At 44.3% G+C, this 23039-nt stretch overlaps 1 protein-coding gene across 3 annotated transcripts in view; it reads left to right on the forward strand.

Annotated features, from left to right (window-relative positions):
* The window catches only part of ZGPAT (zinc finger CCCH-type and G-patch domain containing), a 1297382-nt gene that overhangs the window by 1044825 nt on the left and 229518 nt on the right, over positions 1-23039 (forward strand). The window contains exon 7 of one of the 3 annotated variants that reach the window (XM_044056973.1): positions 21973-22097. The exons of the other annotated variants lie outside the window; for them this stretch is intronic. Within the exon in view, the coding sequence (XP_043912908.1) occupies positions 21973-22097 (125 nt within the window). The remainder of the gene's footprint in view (positions 1-21972; positions 22098-23039) is intronic. 3 annotated transcript variants of the gene reach the window in all.

Consider the following 23039-nt stretch of genomic DNA (forward strand, 5'->3'; position numbering starts at 1 on the left):
CATGCATTGTGACCTGAAGTTGAAGTTACTTCTGCCCATTTCTCAATTGCTCGTGGAGAAGACACACAACATAGGCATTCAAGTGACGTGGTCATCATTGTGCATTTCCCACATAGGCACCATGTCATACCTGACAGACTGCTGTAATCAGGGTCCGGCGAAGGCGGTTGATGCTGACCACTGTTGCACAAACGGCGCTGCTTCCTTGGCTCGCCAGGTTGATACCTTGGTTCAAATTGATATCCCTGTCTTGCACTAGTTTGACTGTGCCCTGCCATGAGTACTGTTACAATGTGGGAGAGAAGAGCCAAAGGAAATGCATGAGAATTCTCCAATGCAAAATAAATACATGTGTTCAGTGTTCCCAATATTGCATGCATGTACACATCCATATATATGACAGCCTGGAGGAGAAATCACCCTCACTGAAGACACCATTGACAGTGTTTCAGTTTTGGGCAAAGTAAACTATATCTATCAGAAGCCATGTAATCATAGTACTAGAGGAAATAAAGTGACTCCACACACACACAGACTCCACACACACAGACTCCAGACTCCACACACACACACAGACTCTCCACACACACACACACACACACAGACTCCACACACACACACACACACACACACACACACACACACACACACACACACACACACAGACTCTCCACACACACACACACACACACACACACACAGACTCCACACACACACTCTTCTCTAGACCCTTAGTTTATCCGTCACTGGTAAGATCCGACCTCTCTTGTTTGGCATATATTTTGTCGAGGTACAGGACAACAAGGAAAGACTGTGGCTGACCAAGTACACAGATGACTGCAAACTGGGTGCAATAATTGACTCTCCAGCAGACAAGCATCCACCAAAAGGGGCCTCATAGCAACAGACAACTGGTGCCACAGCCATGGCCTCAAGCTACATGACAAACTGTATAGTCATCCCCTTTTGAAAAATAAATAAGTGAACACAAATTTAGTCTTCCCTCAGGATCATAATTGAGTACAATGCCACTTTTGTGATGTACCTTACCAAACACCTGCAGCAACTGGAAAGACACCAAAAGTACCTCAACAAGAGGATCAAAGGGCTCAAACAGATGCCATATGCTACCTGGTTAAATAAACGCCAGCTCTAGTCAGTGGCATACTGCCTGTTCAGAGGTGATCTGTGCGTGACGTATAAATCCATGTCCAACCCGTAATTAGTGGACATGCTGTACCTCAGAAAATCCAAATCACATGGAGGTACGTGCTGCAGACTAACCTCAGCATTGAAATACGACATGCTGGAGGGACAGATTCATAAGAGGCTCCCTTCACTGTGTAATAAAATCCCAGTACATGTAAGGCAGAGTCCCTCATTGACTCTTCAAGAAGAATGTTGATGAGTGGATGTGGGATCCTAGGTTTAGCCCGGGTATCACTTCTGTGTCACTGTTAGACAGAGCACAGTATACTAACCTTGAAAAAGGCCATAGCAAAATTAATTTAAAACGGGTGTCGAAAGCCAAACAACTTCTCCATAGGATTATAAATTACCTAGGGCAGATAGCCTAGTACTAACCTATGCACTAACTCCAGTTATTCAGGACAGGGGCATGTACACGACGCGTGAACGGTCACACGCACTTACATTACATTTGGCCAGCATTACACAGAGAACGAAACTGACGCATGGACGCTCGCAGATAAACGCATTCCAATTTTCAATTTACCAAATGCCAGCATTACAGAGAAATAAAACGAGTAATTATCAAAAATCATTCTACAATACAGCCCCCATAATATAATATAGCAATAAATACGAAAGAGCTACAGTAATCAATTAACAGCAGCAAACAGGGTAGCACATGGCACATGCGCACACAAAAGGTATACAATCTATCAATGTGCAGTCAGACACTTGCGAGCACAATATAAGGTCTAGTAGTACAGAGACTCCATGTATAATTAACATCGGACTTCATTACGAAGACTTACCTTACTAATGAAGAAAAAATTAAGTCAAGCTGCAGGCAATGCAAACAGTGTTGAGGTCTTGAATCACGTCAACAGGATACACTCACTAAGAAAAAGAGTTCCACACGTTAGTCGGTCCGTTTTATTGTGGGTAAGAGTGTGATGGTCAAGGCACCTCATACATCACAAGATGGGTGCCTCATCTATAAAGCATTCACATCAGGCTGTGGTTACATCAATTTGTGGGGGGGGGGTCTACTGAAGAGTACAGCAAGAGCTATGGCAGATATGACTGCATCATTTCCAAGCCCGCTCGACTATTTCTAGCTTATGGTTTAAAACAGAAACTCACAGTAAACGTAAATAGGCTACTAGGTAAAACAGTAGAGTGGATTATTTGGTAAAGCTGCGTTGTTTACTTTCTAATCAGGTATCAAATAACTGCGATTAGATGCACACCAGGTTGAGCAATCTAGTTTAATATCCTGTTCTCCTTAAATGCAGTAAATCTAGACAAGGCAAATTATATCTGGGGGGACATGTAAACAGTACTAAAAGTTGATCTGTTATAAACCGAGACAGGTGATCAAACAAGTCTTGCTTTGGCATGCATCTTTCGCAAGGTTATGAAGGATGAACTGTCTCGGCTACTAACTTTATCTTGGAAAATTACAGAAAAGCACAAATTTTGAGAGAACAAACCCAAAAACAAGAAGCATTAATTGGAGTCTCACACAGCCACACTGACAGACTTGCCCCCTTTGCCTGCAGTCACACTCTTGACCCACCTCTTTGCTCGCTTGCAGTCACACACACAAACACTAGCCCCCTCGCTTGCAGTCACACACAAACACTAGCCCCCTCGCATGCAGTCACACACCCAAGCCCGAAATGAGCATGCTTGTTTAGTCTATTTTTTTTGTTGCCGTTTTCTGGTTTCATTCCCATTTAAGCACTAGTACAACAGGTAATAAGCAACCTCAAGACCACTGAAAAGGCTGGAAAATTCAGAGAGTAGACAATTCATTTTTTGCAATCTATTCTGAATTTGAAAGTCATAAATACATAGTTATTTGTCAATGTGGACACAATACACAACTTGAAAGTAAATCTGAATGAAACCAGAATAGAAAAAACTGACTAAAGAAACATGATCAGTTCACTTTAAACCCCATAGTCAAGAGTAAAAAAGATGGATAACTCATGGGTACTGTTTTTTTTTTTTTTTTTTTGGTAAGGTTATATCAAAGATTCTTTGAAAAAAGACTGCAGCTGATTGAATAAATTCCAGCAAAAAAAAAAATTAGAATAAAAAAAAAAGCACTACTAGGCACTGCCTGCTTCAGATTGAGATGTTGCTTGAAGTATTTCAGTTTAACAGAAAACATTGAAATCATAAGCTTTGGAAGGCTCAGCTTGGATTTGACAAAGGAAGGTAAACAGAAAATGTGCTGTTATTGGCAAAACTACTAGTAACTGTAAACTTGAATCATTCAGTCCTTAAACATTTCTTAGAGCTAGGTCGAAAACAGATCAAAATTGCGTTCTCATGCAATAGTGACAGTACCCAGATTCTCAGATGTATCCCACAAATTGTCTGAGGGTCACAGGTGTTACCCTTTAGCATTCACAGTGCAAGTAATAACAGTCACATCTTGGGAAGACAGCAATTTCCCACACAGGTGAGACAAATTGTATTGGTGGTACCACATCCTTCAAACATTTCTTTCTAAGATAGCAAGTTCACCCTTTCAAATGTCTTATTCATAGTTGCTTGTAACTCCAACAGTGAAAAGTAAAATATAAATGTTGCTTTCACAAGGAATCTATTTCCATCAAGTAGTACACACACTGTTCTAGAACTGATCCTCTATCTGCATAGGTATGTTATAAAAGCCAGAACTCACAGCATTACAAGCCCCATAACCATTTCACTACCATGCAGTGACAATCTCTGATGATGTATCATTGTCCAACATAAAAATGTACAAGAATAATTACATAAAATGATGTTTATGTAATGTCATCATATTCCTATAATGTTGCATCAGAGACTATCCATGTGAAACTAAGTGGGTAAAACTGCCTTCCAGTTTAGAGCCTGCTACAGACCACGCTCCCAAACACAGGAACCCCACTCGGCCTTTCTGAGAACACTGGAAAATATGAAGGTCTCTCCAAACACCATTATATTGGGCGACTTCAACTACCCAAACAGACTGAGCATTACTGTAGCTCCAACACCCTAGCCCAAAGCTTCCTAGAATTTATAAACTCAAATGCTATGGAATAACTTGTTACCACTCCCACAAGAGGGGAAAACATACTGGGCCTGATCATTACCAACATGGGGACTCTATGCTACAGACCAGAAGTGTATCCCTCACTGGTAAGATCAGACCATAAACTAATCTCACTGGATATTCACATCCCGACCCCACCCCCTGCCGGAACATTTTAACCAAGCGCCCGGACTAAATACGTAAACGGTCTAAAAATACCAGTGCTCCATCAAAGTTATAAAAATATACACATACTTGTGCTGTGATCATAAACTTACAGTATGAAGTATAGATATGACTGCACTTAGCTTATAACATTTCTTGTATTGTTAAATATTCTGTAACTTTCATTTCTTTAAAAGTACTGATCTCGATCTGGAAACAGACTTTACGACATTTGACTTTAAATGAAAACGTTCACAATTAAAAAATGGTTGCAGTCACACACACACACACTAGCCCCCTTGGTTGCAGTCACACACACACACTAGCCCCCTTGGTTGCAGTCTCACACACACACACGCACACACACACTTGCCCCCTTGGTTGCAGTCACACACACACGCCCCCTTGGTTGCAGTCACACACACACGCCCCCTTGCTTGCAGTCACACACACACACACACACACACACACACACACACACACACACACACACACACACTAGCCCCCTTGGCTGCAGTCACACACACACACACACACACACACACACACACACTTGCCCCCTTGGCTGCAGTCACACACACACACACACACTTGCCCCCTTGGCTGCAGTCACACACACACACACACACTTGCCCCCTTGGCTGCAGTCACACACACACACACACACACACACACACACACACACACACACACACACACACACACACACACACACACACACACACTTGCCCCCTTGGCTGCAGTCACACACTCTTGCCCCCTTGCTTGCAGTTGCCCACATACACAGACATGCACACACTTGTGCCCTTGCCTGCAGTCACACACAAGCACACACACTTGCCCCATTCCTAGCAGTCACACACTTGCCCACACTTGCCCCCTTGCTTGAAGTCAGACACAGATACACACACACACACACACATATATAATTATATTGCTTGTACAATGCAGTAAAGTTTTATTGGGTGTTTTAATTGGGTTAAAATATTCCAGAAAACAGTGAAACTAAATGCATGCACCCATAAAGACAGTACTACCCAATTCAGAACATTTCCATCACAAGTCTAGTCAAACTCAAGTAGAGTAAAACAAGCAGCACTAAATGCAAACCACTTCTCCTTGGACTATAGTTCTAATTATAATTTATATTCAGCTTTATTAAACTACCAAGTAACATAGCCAAGCAACGTGCTGCAACTAGCAATCGCTGTGATACCCCCCACTTGTAGAAATGTTGGTTATCCAAAACAAATCTGCTGGCTGAAAACAACTATCTACTGGCTTCATGGGTAAAACATGATCACAGTAAAAAATGAAAAGCAAACATGACATCAGCTCAGAATACACTGCAACGAGTATGTCACAATTTGAAATGTCTCAGGCTGAGAGCGATGGTCCTGACATGTCATACCTATGAACCTCAGTGCACTAAATCTGGACTAAGCCATACGTAAGTGGGAGAAGGGCACAAGTAGAAGTAGAAATTTCAAATATTGCTCTTACAAAGTTTGAAAGATCATCCAACAGTAGGTCTTGCATTATTATGAATTTTCGAAAGGGTATGAAATGTGAAACTGCAATGTCAGCCATTATTTTCTATATTAATTCTATACTGTTTTGCCACTAATGGTCCACAAAAAAAATCACAACGTTATGTTAAATGGTCCGAAAATGTGAATCAAGAAGATAAATTGCCCCCTTGCTGGCAGTCACACACACGCACACACACACACTAGCCCCCTTGCTGGCAGTCACACACACACACTAGCCCCCTTGCTGGCACTCACACACACACACTAGCCCCTTTGCTGGCACTCACACACTAGCCCCCTTGCTTGCAGTCACACACACACACTAGCCCCCTTGCTTGCAGCCACACACACACACTAGCCCCCTTGCTTGCAGCCACACACACACACTAGCCCCCTTGCTTGCAGCCACACACACACACACTAGCTCCCTTGCTTGCAGCCACACACACACACACTAGCCCCCTTGCTTGCAGCCACAGACACACACACTAGCCCCCTTGCTTGCAGCCACACACACTTGCCCCCTTGGCTGCAGTCACACACACTTGACCCCTTGGCTGCAGTCACACACACTTGCCCCCTTGGCTGCAGTCACACACACACACACACACACACACACACTTGCCCCCTTGGCTGCAGTCACACACACACACACACTTGCCCCCTTGGCTGCAGTCACACACACACACACACACACACACACACTTGCCCCCTTGGCTGCAGTCACACACACACACACACACACACACTTGCCCCCTTGGCTGCAGTCACACACACACACACACTTGCCCCTTGGCTCACACACACACACACACACACACACACACACACACACACACACACACACACTTGCCCCCTTGGCTGCAGTCACACACACACACACACACACTTGCCCCCTTGGCTGCAGTCACACACACACACACACACACACACACACACACACACACACACACACACTTGCCCCCTTGGCTGCAGTCACACACACACACTTGCCCCCTTGGCTGCAGTCACACACACACACTTGCCCCCTTGGCTGCAGTCACACACTCTTGCCCCCTTGCTTGCAGTTGCCCACATACACAGACATGCACACACTTGTGCCCTTGCCTACAGTCACACACAAGCACACACACTTGCCCCATTCCTAGCAGTCACACACACTTGCCCACACTTGCCCCCTTGCTTGAAGTCAGACACAGATACACACACACACACACACACACACATATATAATTATATTGCTTGTACAATGCAGTAAAGTTTTATTGGGTGTTTTAATTGGGTTAAAATATTCCAGAAAACAGTGAAACTAAATGCATGCACCCCATAAAGACAGTACTACCCAATTCAGAACATTTCCATCACAAGTCTAGTCAAACTCAAGTAGAGTAAAACAAGCAGCACTAAATGCAAACCACTTCTCCTTGGACTACAGTTCTAATTATAATTTATATTCAGCTTTATTAAACTACCAAGTAACATAGCCAAGCAACGTCCTGTAACTAGCAATCGCTGGGATACCCCCCACTTGTAGAAATGTTGGTTATCCAAAACAAATCTGCTGGCTGAAAACAACTATCTACTGGCTTCATGGGTAAAACATGATCACAGTAAAAAATGAAAAGCAAACATGACATCAGCTCAGAATACACTGCAACGAGTATGTCACAATTTGAAATATCTCAGGCTGAGAGCGATGGTCCTGACATGTCATACCTATGAACCTCAGTGCACTAAATCTGGACTAAGCCATACGTAAGTGGGAGAAAGGCACAAGTAGAAGTAGAAATTTCAAATATTGCTCTTACAAAGTTTGAAAGATCATCCAACAGTAGGTCTTGCATTATTATGAATTTTCGAAAGGGTATGAAATGTGAAACTGCAATGTCAGCCATTATTTTCTATATTCATTCTATAATGTTTTGCCACTAACGGTCCACAAAAAAACATCACAACGTTATGTTAAATGGTCCGAAAATGTGAATCAAGAAGATAAATTGCCCCCTTGCTGGCAGTCACACACACACACACACTAGCCCCCTTGCTGGCACTCACACACACACTAGCCCACTTGCTGGCACTCACACACTAGCCCCCTTGCTTACAGTCACACACACACACTAGCCCCCTTGCTTGCAGCCACACACACACACACTAGCCCCCTCGCTTGCAGCCACACACACACACACTTGCCCCTCGCTTGCAGCCACACACACACACACTTGCCCCTCGCTTGCAGCCACACACACACACACACACACACACGCACATTTGCCCCTCGCTTGCAGCCACACACACTTGCCCCTCGCTTGCAGCCACACACACACACTTGCCCCCTTGGCTGCAGTCACACACACACACACACTTGCCCCCTTGGCTGCAGTCACACACACACACACACACTTGCCCCCTTGGCTGCAGTCACACACACACACACTAGCCCCCTTGCTTGCAGCCACACACACTTGCCCCCTTGGTTGCAGTCACACACACACACTTGCCCCCTTGGCTGCAGTCACACACACACACACACACACACACTTGCCCCTTGGCTGCAGTCACACACACACACACTTGCCCCCTTGGCTGCAGTCACACACACACACACACTTGCCCCCTTGGCTGCAGTCACACACACACACACACACACACTTGCCCCCTTGGCTGCAGTCACACACACACACACACTTGCCCCCTTGGCTGCAGTCGCACACACTTGCCCCCTTGGCTGCAGTCACACACACTTGCCCCCTTGGCTGCAGTCACACACACACACACACACTTGCCCCCTTGGCTGCAGTCACACACACACACACACACACACACACACACACACACACTTGCCCCCTTGGCTGCAGTCTCACACACACACACACACACACACACACACACACACACACACACACACACACACACTTGCCCCCTTGGCTGCAGTCACACACACTTGCCCCCTTGGCTGCAGTCGCACACACACACACTTGCCCCCTTGGCTGCAGTCACACACACACACTTGCCCCCTTGGCTGCAGTCACACACACACACACACACACACACACACACACACACACACACACAAACTTGCCCCCTTGGCTGCAGTCACACACACACACACACTTGCCCCCTTGGCTGCAGTCACACACACTTGCCCCCTTGGCTGCAGTCACACACACACACACACACACACACACACACACACACACACACACACACTTGCCCCCTTCCTTGCAGTCACACACAAACACTTGCCCCATTGCTTGCAGTCACACACACACACACTTGTCCCATTGCTTGCAATCAAACACACACACACACACACACTTGCCCCCTTGGCTGCAGTCACACACACACACACACACACACACACACACACACACACACACACACTTGCCCCCTTGGCTGCAGTCACACACACACACACACACACTTGCCCCCTTGGCTGCAGTCACACACACACACACACACACTTGCCCCCTTGGCTGCAGTCACACACACACACACTTGCCCCCTTGGCTGCAGTCACACACTCTTGCCCCCTTGCTTGCAGTTGCCCACATACACAGACATGCACACACTTGTGCCCTTGCCTGCAGTCACACACAAGCACACACACTTGCCCCATTCCTAGCAGTCACACACACTTGCCCACACTTGCCCCCTTGCTTGAAGTCAGACACAGATACACAAACACACACACACACATATATAATTATATTGCTTGTACAATGCAGTAAAGTTTTATTGGGTGTTTTAATTGGGTTAAAATATTCCAGAAAACAGTGAAACTAAATGCATGCACCCCATAAAGACAGTACTACCCAATTCAGAACATTTCCATCACAAGTCTAGTCAAACTCAAGTAGAGTAAAACAAGCAGCACTAAATGCAAACCACTTCTCCTTGGACTATAGTTCTAATTATAATTTATATTCAGCTTTATTAAACTACCAAGCAACATAGCCAAGCAACGTGCTGCAACTAGCAATCGCTGTGATACCCCCCACTTGTAGAAATGTTGGTTATCCAAAACAAATCTGCTGTCTGAAAACAACTATCTACTGGCTTCATGGGTAAAACATGATCACAGTAAAAAATGAAAAGCAAACATGACATCAGCTCAGAATACACTGCAACGAGTATGTCACAATTTGAAATGTCTCAGGCTGAGAGCGATGGTCCTGACATGTCATACCTATGAACCTCAGTGCACTAAATCTGGACTAAGCCACAAGTGGGAGAAAGGCACAAGTAGAAGTAGAAATTTCAAATATTGCTCTTACAAAGTTTGAAAGATCATCCAACAGTAGGTCTTGCATTATTATGAATTTTCGAAAGGGTATGAAATGTGAAACTGCAATGTCAGCCATTATTTTCTATATTCATTCTATAATGTTTTGCCACTAACGGTCCACAAAAAAAATCACAACGTTATGTTAAATGGTCCGAAAATGTGAATCAAGAAGATAAATTGCCCCCTTGCTGGCAGTCACACACACACACACACACACACACACACTAGCCCCCTTGCTGGCACTCACACACACACACTAGCCCCCTTGCTGGCACTCACACACACACACTAGCCCCCTTGCTGGCACTCACACACTAGCCCCCTTGCTTGCAGTCACACACACACACTAGCCCCCTTGCTTGCAGCCACACACACACACACACTAGCCCCCTTGCTTGCAGCCACACACACACACACACACTAGCTCCCTTGCTTGCAGCCACACACACACACACTAGCTCCCTTGCTTGCAGCCACACACACACACACTAGCCCCCTTGCTTGCAGCCACAGACACACACACTAGCCCCCTTGCTTGCAGCCACACACACTTGCCCCCTTGGCTGCAGTCACACACACTTGACCCCTTGGCTGCAGTCACACACACTTGCCCCCTTGGCTGCAGTCACACACACTTGCTCCCTTGGCTGCAGTCACACACACACACACACACACACACACACACACACACACACACACACACACACACTTGCCCCCTTGGCTGCAGTCACACACACACACACACACACACACTTGCCCCCTTGGCTGCAGTCACACACACACACACACACACACACACACACTTGCCCCCTTGGCTGCAGTCACACACACACACACACACACACACACACACACACACACTTGCCCCCTTGGCTGCAGTCACACACACACACACACACACACACTTGCCCCCTTGGCTGCAGTCACACACACACACACACACACACACACACACACTTGCCCCCTTGGCTGCAGTCACACACACACACACACACACACACACACACACACACACACACACACACACACACTTGCCCCCTTGGCTGCAGTCACACACACACACTTGCCGCCTTGGCTGCAGTCACACACACACACTTGCCCCTTGCAGTCACACTCTTGCCCCCTTGCTTGCAGTTGCCCACATACACAGACATGCACACACTTGTGCCCTTGCCTACAGTCACACACAAGCACACACACTTGCCCCATTCCTAGCAGTCACACACACTTGCCCACACTTGCCCCCTTGCTTGAAGTCAGACACAGATACACACACACACACACACACACACACACACACACACACACACACACATATATAATTATATTGCTTGTACAATGCAGTAAAGTTTTATTGGGTGTTTTAATTGGGTTAAAATATTCCAGAAAACAGTGAAACTAAATGCATGCACCCCATAAAGACAGTACTACCCAATTCAGAACATTTCCATCACAAGTCTAGTCAAACTCAAGTAGAGTAAAACAAGCAGCACTAAATGCAAACCACTTCTCCTTGGACTACAGTTCTAATTATAATTTATATTCAGCTTTATTAAACTACCAAGTAACATAGCCAAGCAACGTCCTGCAACTAGCAATCGCTGTGATACCCCCACTTGTAGAAATGTTGGTTATCCAAAACAAATCTGCTGGCTGAAAACAACTATCTACTGGCTTCATGGGTAAAACATGATCACAGTAAAAAATGAAAAGCAAACATGACATCAGCTCAGAATACACTGCAACGAGTATGTCACAATTTGAAATGTCTCAGGCTGAGAGCGATGGTCCTGACATGTCATACCTATGAACCTCAGTGCACTAAATCTGGACTAAGCCATACGTAAGTGGGAGAAAGGCACAAGTAGAAGTAGAAATTTCAAATATTGCTCTTACAAAGTTTGAAAGATCATCCAACAGTAGGTCTTGCATTATTATGAATTTTCGAAAGGGTATGAAATGTGAAACTGCAATGTCAGCCATTATTTTCTATATTCATTCTATAATGTTTTGCCACTAACGGTCCACAAAAAAACATCACAACGTTATGTTAAATGGTCCGAAAATGTGAATCAAGAAGATAAATTGCCCCCTTGCTGGCAGTCACACACACACACACACACACTAGCCCCCTTGCTGGCACTCACACACACACACTAGCCCCCTTGCTGGCACTCACACACACACTAGCCCCCTTGCTGGCACTCACACACTAGCCCCCTTGCTTGCAGTCACACACACACACTAGCCCCCTTGCTTGCAGCCACACACACACACAATAGCCCCCTTGCTTGCAGCCACACACACACACACTAGCCCCCTTGCTTGCAGCCACACACACACACACACTAGCCCCCTTGCTTGCAGCCACACACACACACACACACACACACACTAGCCCCCTTGCTTGCAGCCACACACACTTGCCCCTTGGTTGAATTCACACACACACACTTGCCCCCTTGGCTGCAGTCACACACACACACACACTTGCCCCCTTGGCTGCAGTCACACACACACACACACTTGCCCCCTTGGCTGCAGTCACACACACACACACACACACACACACACACTTGCCCCCTTGGCTGCAGTCACACACACACACACTTGCCCCCTTGGCTGCAGTCACACACACTTGCCCCCTTGGCTGCAGTCACACACACTTGCCCCCTTGGCTGCAGTCACACACACACACACACACACTTGCCCCCTTGGCTGCAGTCACACACACACACACACACACACACACACACACACACACACACACACACACTTGCCCCCTTGGCTGCAGTCACACACACACACACACACACACTTGCCCATTGCCTGCAGTCTCACACACACACACACACACACACACACACACACACACACACACACACACACACACACACACACACACACACACTTGCCCCCTTGGCTGCAGTCACACACACTTGCCCCCTTGGCTGCAGTCACACACACACACACACTTGCCCCCTTGGCTGCAGTCACACACACACACACTTGCCCCCTTGGCTGCAGTCACACACACACACACACACACACACACACACACACACACACACACACACACACACACACTTGCCCCCTTGGCTGCAGTCACACACACACACACACTTGCCCCTTGGCTGCAGTCACACACACTTGCCCCCTTGGCTGCAGTCACACACACTTGCCCCCTTGGCTGCAGTCACACACACACACACACACACACACACACACTTTCCCCCTTGGCTGCAGTCACACACACACACACTTGCCCCCTTGGCTGCAGTCACACACACACACTTGCCCCCTTGGCTGCAGTCACACACACACACACACACTTGCCCCCTTGGCTGCAGTCACACACACACACACACACACACACACACACACACACACACACACTTGCCCCCTTGGTTGCAGTCACACACACACACACACACACACTTGCCCCCTTGGCTGCAGTCACACACACACACACACTTGCCCCCTTGGCTGCAGTCACACACACACACTTGCCCCCTTGGCTGCAGTCACACACTCTTGCCCCCTTGCTTGCAGTTGCCCACATACACAGACATGCACACACTTGTGCCCTTGCCTGCAGTCACACACAAGCACACACACTTGCCCCATTCCTAGCAGTCACACACACTTGCCCACACTTGCCCCCTTGCTTGAAGTCAGACACAGATACACACACACACACACACACACACACACACACACACACACACACACACACACACACACACACACACATATATAATTATATTGCTTGTACAATGCAGTAAAGTTTTATTGGGTGTTTTAATTGGGTTAAAATATTCCAGAAAACAGTGAAACTAAATGCATGCACCCCATAAAGACAGTACTACCCAATTCAGAACATTTCCATCACAAGTCTAGTCAAACTCAAATAGAGTAAAACAAGCAGCACTAAACGCAAACCACTTCTCCTTGGACTACAGTTCTAATTATAATTTATATTCAGCTTTATTAAACTACCAAGTAACATAGCCAAGCAACGTGCTGCAACTAGCAATCGCTGTGATACCCCCCACTTGTAGAAATGTTGGTTATCCAAAACAAATCTGCTGGCTGAAAACAACTATCTACTGGCTTCATGGGTAAAACATGATCACAGTAAAAAATGAAAAGCAAACATGACATCAGCTCAGAATACACTGCAACGAGTATGTCACAATTTGAAATGTCTCCGGCTGAGAGCGATGGTCCTGACATGTCATACCTATGAACCTCAGTGCACTAAATCTGGACTAAGCCATACGTAAGTGGGAGAAAGGCACAAGTAGAAGTAGAAATTTCAAATATTGCTCTTACAAAGTTTGAAAGATCATCCAACAGTAGGTCTTGCATTATTATGAATTTTCGAAAGGGTATGAAATGTGAAACTGCAATGTCAGCCATTATTTTCTATATTCATTCTATAATGTTTTGCCACTAACGGTCCACAAAAAAACATCACAACGTTATGTTAAATGGTCCGAAAATGTGAATCAAGAAGATAAATTGCCCCCTTGCTGGCAGTCACACACACACACACTTGCCCCCTTGCTGGCAGTCACACACACTTGCCGGCACTCACTCACACACTAGCCCCCTTGCTTGCACTCACTCACACACTTGCCCCCTTGCTTGCACTCACTCACACACACACTAGGCTCCTTGCTTGCACTCACTCACACACTAGCCCCCTTGCTTGCACTCACTCACACACTAGCCCCCTTGCTGGCACTCACACACTAGCCCCCTTGCTTGCACTCACTCACACACTTGCCCCCTTGCTTGCACTCACTCACTCACACACTAGCCCCCTTGCTTGCACTCGCTCACTCACTACCCCCCTTGCTTGCACTCACTCACTCACACACTAGCCCCCTTGCTTGCACTCACTGACTCACACACTAGCCCCCTTGCTTGCACTCACTCACTCACACACTAGCCCCCTTGCTTGCACTCACTCACTCACACACTAGCCCCCTTGCTTGCACTCACTCACACACTAGCCCCCTTGCTTGCACTCACTCACTCACACACTAGCCCCCTTGCTTGCACTCACTCACTCACACACTAGCCCCCTTGCTTGCACTCACTCACTCACACACTAGCCCCCTTGCTTGCACTCACTCACACACTAGCCCCCTTGCTTGCACTCACTCACACACTAGCCCCCTTGCTTGCACTCACTCACACACTAGCCCCCTTGCTTGCACTCACTCACACACTAGCCCCTTGCTTGCACTCACTCACACACTAGCCCCCTTGCTTGCACTCACTCACACACTAGCCCCCTTGCTTGCACTCACTTTCACACTAGCCCCCTTGCCTGCACTCACTCACACACTAGCCCCCTTGCTTGCACTCACTCACACACTAGCCCCTTGCTTGCACTCACTCACACACTAGCCCCTTGCTTGCACTCACTCACACACTAGCCCCCTTGCTTGCACTCACTCACACACTAGCCCCCTTGCTTGCACTCACTCACACACTAGCCCCCTTGCTTGCACTCACTCACACTAGCCTGGTCAACAAATGTCAAATAAATAAAATACCTAAATTTTGTTTGCCGCATAAACAGAACATGCTAGAGACAGATATGCTTCAAAGAGCATTCCCATTGTCTGGATCAGACTCCTCATCCATGCGAAGCAGCGATCCGCCCTACCTGCATACAAGCGCCACTTGGACCAAGGAATGGGTAATCAAATCATCAATTAAACAAAAGGTGGTAACTGGAGGACAAACGTCCAACACATACCAAACTGACTGGGCTATCAGTGTGCAGACACTGTTTGCTCTTGATAGCTTGTGCTTTCAAAATGTGAGCGCTTAGTTCACATAGGTAAGATGCAGTAAAGACTAAGACAATATCCTAACCATGTTTTTATTAAAAGTAGTACACTCACATCTCATTCGTGCGGAGGCTTTGACAATGTTGCTCTGGCAGCTGTATACCAGGAAGCGGGATTACAGTTCTGGACTGATCACAGCTTAAAATATATAATTTAACTACTAATATGCTCACAGTTTGAAAATAATTAAAATTGCAAAGTAATTCAACATAAAGCAGTTTGCGCAGTGCAAATAACGAAAAAGTGCTTTCTTAGACTAATATCGTACCTGTGAAAATTTTAAAATACTTATTTTGAAACGAGTGACTCCGCAATATGCAAAGCTTTGATCCCTCAAGAAAACAGGTACATTCTGCAAACGGAGAGTACAGAATAGTTCCTAGAGATGGTGAGCATTGTGTTTTATTGGTCATAACAGTCAGTGTCAAATAATTTGATGCATGTGCAATGAATATGCAATAGGTAGGGGTGTTTACAGGGTGAAAATGCTGGCCTTCTGAAAATACGAGTTGCAGTTTACAAGTAGTGTACAAAGCAAAACTCGAAAAAATACAAAATTAGTAACATATCAACAAAAGCACACAAGATAAATTCCCCGAAAAGCCTGCCAACAAAGTCATTCTTCTGCTTTTGCACCAGGCTCTAAATATTATGACAAACATTGTGTGTTTGGTCTAGGCACCATAAAAGAGAAAAAAAGCACTTGCCAGAGTAAAGAGAGAGAGTAGTACTGCTCCATACAGACAAAGGGGGTAAGCTAGCTCCAGACTACTAGCGCAGGAAAAGCCAGAACAGAAATTCTTTAGCTTTGAAAATGGTCTGGACAGCTAAGTGAACTCACAATAACCAGATGTTCATCTTGTGTGTGTGTGTGTGTGTGTGTGTGTGTATATATATATATATATATATATATATATATATAAAAATAAATATATATATATATATATATATATATATATATATATAGATAGATATATAATAGTAACTTTTAAATCTATGTGGTATGTATTTTATTGATTGTATTTGGTTGTTCAGCCAGCAAAAAGGGTTCAATAAAAGATGTATTTCCATCATGCACCATGTAAAAAGTTGCCACATTTTAGTGAAAAATATATCCATCAACCTCTCCATTAACAAATTACAAAAAATATGAAAATAATCAGGAACACTTTTGTTTGCAAAGAATAAAAACGTTAATGACTGAAATTATCACTGTTTTGTCACACAAATACAGATGTTTGAGGCAGAAATTATGTTAAAGCTGAGCGTTCTCACTTCGGCAATTATGGGAAGAAGAATTGGGCACGTTTTATAAGTGTACTAGAAAAGAAAAGCGTCCGACTGCTGCACCTCCCAAAACACGCACAATTTAACAGAGGTAAAATATCGCAGGCATCTAGTAAGCATGGCCGAGAGCAGCGTAAAGTCTGACAACGAATCAAAGGAAATCCCACCGCACAAAAATACCAACCAAAAGCGCAACGAAAATGTTAGTAGATAAACAAATTATATCTGCTCATATACACCCTAGAAATATACAAGTTTTGACCAAGTACTAGCTATGTTATATTGGCTCACTACAGCTATCCACATTCTCCTTCCTCCTCTCTTTCTCTCCCATACACACCCACAAACACTCGACCGCCCACAGAGGCGGGTAGTGACTAATTCAGCAAACCATTTCGCTACAGCAACATCCTGCAATCCCTTGCATTTTTCAGCTTAATCAGCCCTCATTTGCTTCAAACAATTTTAGAGGGAGGTGGGGGTATCTATCTTACACGTAAAATTGCTAAGAGTATGCTAGGTAATACAAACTCCAAAAAAGTAATTTCACGTAGATGTAACTTATACATAGCATATATAGCTATGCACATACCCAGCCTCCATTTGCCAGAATCCACTGGTGGAGCTCTCCTGGGGAGGAATACAGTTGCACAGTAAAAGTGAGCATTAACAACTGCAAGATAGCGGTTTTAATTTTTTTTTCATTTTTAGGTAGGCGAGCTTAGTGGTCCTGCTTAGACACAAAACGGGAAGCTAGATTTAACCGTGACGCACTAAAAACCGTAACGCTTATTCAAACACGTATATTTACAAAACAACCAGTACTTCTAAGTCCACAAACACCTGCGCCGCATAAAGAATATTTACACGGGGTCATCAGTTAAAGGCCCCCATATGCTAGCTGCAATTTAATAAAACAAAAAAAAAAAACACGATCTACTTCGCAATCAGACTACACACATACACACACACACACACACACACACACACACACACACATACACACACACGTACAAAATTCACCACTTTCAACATTAACATACACACTCTCTCTCCTACCGAACACAAACTACATCTAAAACTTCCACAAACCTAAAACATTTGCACCCAAAATCCTACACTGTATGAACTGTTTTGGCGGACTTGTTTCCACGTGGCTGACGCACATTTTGATTACTATCACAGGACTTGGACAACTCAAACTTTTATTTTAATTTTACAACACTACCACAATTAAGCAAACGGAGCACACTACTTTAAAAAATGACCGCACTAACACAAGTTAAAAGCAGTATTTACAAATTACCTGAACTACGACCGCACTACCACAAATTAAAATCAGTATTTACACATGATCAACACTATAAACGCTACGGCTTTAAAATTATATTTTTACACATTTAAACACAGTTAAATAGACTAAGAACACTTACCCAACACTCGAGAATATGCAGGCAATACAGTTGCTGCGGGTCCTTCACAGGAAATAGAGCCGATACGATTGACTTCCAGATGAAAAGAAGTTCCACACAGCAGCTACTCCTTTTATTATGGATATAGTGGGCTGGCCAAGGCGGCAATGACGTCACGATGTGGGCGGATAACAGGGGGCTTCAATAGAGCATGCTAATGAGGCAGAGTTTACGTCACTTAGGGGGAGGAAACGTCCTGGGATCTACTGGAGGCAGATGTGACATCATTATTTCTGTGCCGGAAAGCCGTTTTTCATTTTGTTTTTAAAACGGAAACAAATACAGTACGGAGGGTTAGGAAGGTAAGCTGTAAAACAGTTTCTGTCTTTTTATTTTAAAGCTGCGTTTTTTAATTTTTTTGGCCTGCAGCAAATAAGGGGGACTTGAGGAGACAACAGATAGAGCTTTTCTATTTGTTATCCCATTGTTTTCCTTTAAGAAGCATGTCAAGGATGTACATGCACATGTAAATCCCAGACACATGCACTCACTAGTGCCATTTTATAAGAGCAAGCACAGTGAGAGCATGCATGATCACAGTTGTTAGTCTGTATATAAGTTACTTAAGTTAACGTCAGTAAACTTCTATAGTGATGTGTTTGTATAAAATAAAGCTGCTTGAACAGAGCCGACAAAGACTCTTCTGTTGTGTCCAAAGTAGGAGAGTGACATGAAGCTTCAAGATAACGGATACAGGACTTTGATGAGATGATCATATATAGTACAGAAGATGCCCAGAATATTGAACAAATTACCAGTGTGCATAAGGATGTTCAAAACATTAACAGTTTTTTTAAGAATAATTTGGATCAATGGATGGGTCCTCAAGTTTACAATTCCTAGATGACCTTAGGGCCAGAATATAAATGGAGATATGCTTTTGCCTATTTGGTAACCATACTAGTGGTGTTCCGATATACTGCGGTGGTGGTGCTGCGGTAGCGTTGTCGCCTCACAGTTAGACGTTGTCCGTTCGATTCTCAGTTAGAGTGTCTTCTGTGTGGCGACATGTGTGAATGGGTGTTCCTTTGTTGAAGGTTGTGCGTTAGGCCCGGCAAGCCAGCACGTAAAAATCTACTGCGAATCATTAGCAGACCGGAGTTCCGCTGTGGCGACCCCTAACTGGGAAAAGCTGAAAGACACAAACAGACTAGTGGTGTTCCGATAGAAGAGAGGTTCCTTGGAAGGAAAGAAAGACTATATTGGGCGAAAATGAGCTATTGCATTGTACAGGGCAGTTGGTGCCAAATCAAACAAAAGTTTGATTTAAACAGTTCCTTGAGATAGGAGTTTGAAGGGATGCGGCACACTGCAAGAATTCTAGGTCAAAGTGAGTTGTTGGGATGGACATCAGCTACTGTGGTAGCATTTCTGTCACCTTTCACTGTATAAAGGGATAATCTGAAGTAGTTGTCTTCATTTGACCTTCAACTTGTGGGTTCATGGATCCGTATTGGATCCGACTCAGCCATATATCCAGCATCTGATCTGCGCTCAAAGCTTCTCCCCTTACCCATAATGCCCCTGTCTCTTTCCTCCCTTCAGATCTCATTTGCTGCCTGTAAAGTCCGCATCATGGTCTGAGCTTTCTGCATTGTACTTGTGATAAGTGTTTTTTGAGGTTAACTCTCTCACTCCCTAGTTAATATCTGTCCCTCTTCTTTCTACCTCCCTTTTCACGTGGTCACCAGTAAAAAAAAAAAAAAAAAACTCTTTCTTTCTCTCTTCTGTTAGCGTTTGTGTTTGAGTGCGTGTGTGTGTGTGCTGGGCCTCCTTTGGGGTAATGTCAGACACTCCCCAAGCTAGGGTTCAGAAAGTGTACAGAGTGTGGCCATAAGGAAAGAGTTATCCTAAGCCTCTTTACACTACAAACCATGTTTCTGATAAAGATACTAGGGAGGGACAATCCAGAAAGGCAGGTTTTCCATTGCAACATTATAGGTTGCCATCTAAGCCAGAGAGAACCTTAACACCTGACACGAACCAATATAGGGAACCAACTGGTTACCATCAAGGGGCACTTGATGAATTAGATTCCTTTCAGGAATCGAATAAAGTTTTTTTAGGTCCACGGAGGTCTGAGCATTTAGCCAGCAAAGCCCAGCACGCTCCAATGTTGGACCCCCATCCCAATTTCAGTGGGAAACATTATGGTTGGAAAGGCAGAGGGAGAAGGGGCAGATAGATTCTATCATTATACACCCTGATGGTATAGTTTCTGAATACCAGGGGTATAAAATCTATAATTATACGGATTTGGGTTTGGATAAAAGGCATTTCCTGTTGTTTTCTAAAGGATTCAAATTTGTTAAATCCTCCAAAGGTGATTTAGCCCAAATATTGATTGACCTTAAATTATATCTTAGGAAATTAAATTTAAGGTTAATTTATAACAAAGAAGTCTCCAGTAAGAAATCTGAAGACAGGAATACTTCTGGAACTACTAGAAGGAGTGTTTTTAATCCACCCCTTCACCCCGTTCTGAGTACCTTTGAAAATATAGTCACCAGAGAGATATATGATAAATACGGTAACAAGGGGTTTTAAGTACCATTATAATTTGAAATGAAGAAGCAACACTGTTAGAAAATTTAAAAAGAGATAACAATTTACGATTTATGGAACCGGACAAGGGAGGGGGGTTGGTTATCTTCAACCAGAAAGATTACAAAGATGTTTTAACCAAAATTCTGGTTCAGGAGAATACTTACATCAGTGCATCCTATAATGAGATTCAGATTTCTTATCACAGGATTGATTCGCTTCTGGAAGAATACGCTTTAGAAAAACATATTGATTTAGTAACTTACCATTTTCTTAAACAAACCCACCCCATTATTCCGGGGTTTTTTGGTACACCCAAAATTCATAAAACCATTCTCAACCCTCCTTTTAGACCTATTGTTTCAGCCACGGGATCGAAGACACATCCACTAGCTGTTTTTATAGATCAGAACATCAACAAGATAGTCATACACCAGGAACATCTTATTAAGGACTCCTGGGATTTTTTAGGAAAGATTAACAACAACCTATGGCCCAAGGACAGTTTATTTATAACAAGTGACGTAAAAGATTTATTTTCTTGTATTCCCAGGAAGGAGGGTTTTGAGAATTTTGAGGAAAGTATCCATAAGTATTCTGAATTACCTTTGGACAAGAAACGTTTGATCTTGGAATTAATGGAGGTGGTGTTGGACAACAATTTTATCATCTTTGAGGGTGAGTTTTATAAACAGGTGAGTGGTGTTGCTATGGGGGCGGCTTGCGCCCCCATTTATGCCAACCTTGTTTTATTGGAATGGGAAACCAGATTTGTTTTTCAGAGCGAATTCTTTAGTAATATTAAAGCTTATTTCAGATTTTTGGATGACATTTTTGTGATCTAGGAAGGGACTCTAAAACAGCATGAAGATTTTATAGTTTACATTAATGGTTCTACATCTTTCTTGTCCTTTACACACCAAGTACACAGCACCAGTATTAGTTATCTGGACATCACCCTTATTAAGACCACCGGAGGTTTTAAATCCAGGATACATAGAAAATCTACTTGGTGTAACAGTTACCTCCATTTTGACAGTCAACACCCATATTTTCAAAAAAGAAGTATTGTCAAGGGGCAAGCTGTCAGGGTGACAAGGATGTCATCGGATTTTGATGATCTCCTACAGGAATTCAACCTTTTGGGTGAAATGTTCCTCGAGAGAGGTTATCCATAAGAAATGTTAGGTGAAATCCTGGGTGAAGTGTACCAAGGATGGGGTACCCGTTACAAACCATTACTTGGCCACCAGATGTCCTGCCAGGCCCCGAATGCACAGGAATGTAAGGATTTCATGGGGGCATGTTCCATTGAACACAACAACTTTTCTTTTTTCAAAAAGATTTTACAGGACAATTGGTCTATTCTTAAGACCAATTCCGATATAATGGAGGTGGTAGGAAGTAAACCTACCTTTACACATAAGGTGGGTATCAACTTTAAGAGAACCCTAGAAAGAAGGGATATATCCTCCAGGCATGACAGTGGTACCCATCCGTGTGGTAGATGTACCCAGCGCACTTGTATCCATTTGGCAGACAGTATTTCTTTGGACAATGGTCTTAGAAGCACAGTGAAATTTTGTAAGGGGAATTGTCAGACCAGGATGGCTGTTTACT

The sequence above is a fragment of the Protopterus annectens genome, chromosome 14.part0 (genome assembly GCF_019279795.1).
Source record: "Protopterus annectens isolate FY-2018-M chromosome 14.part0, PAN1.0, whole genome shotgun sequence".
NCBI lineage: Eukaryota > Metazoa > Chordata > Ceratodontiformes > Protopteridae > Protopterus > Protopterus annectens.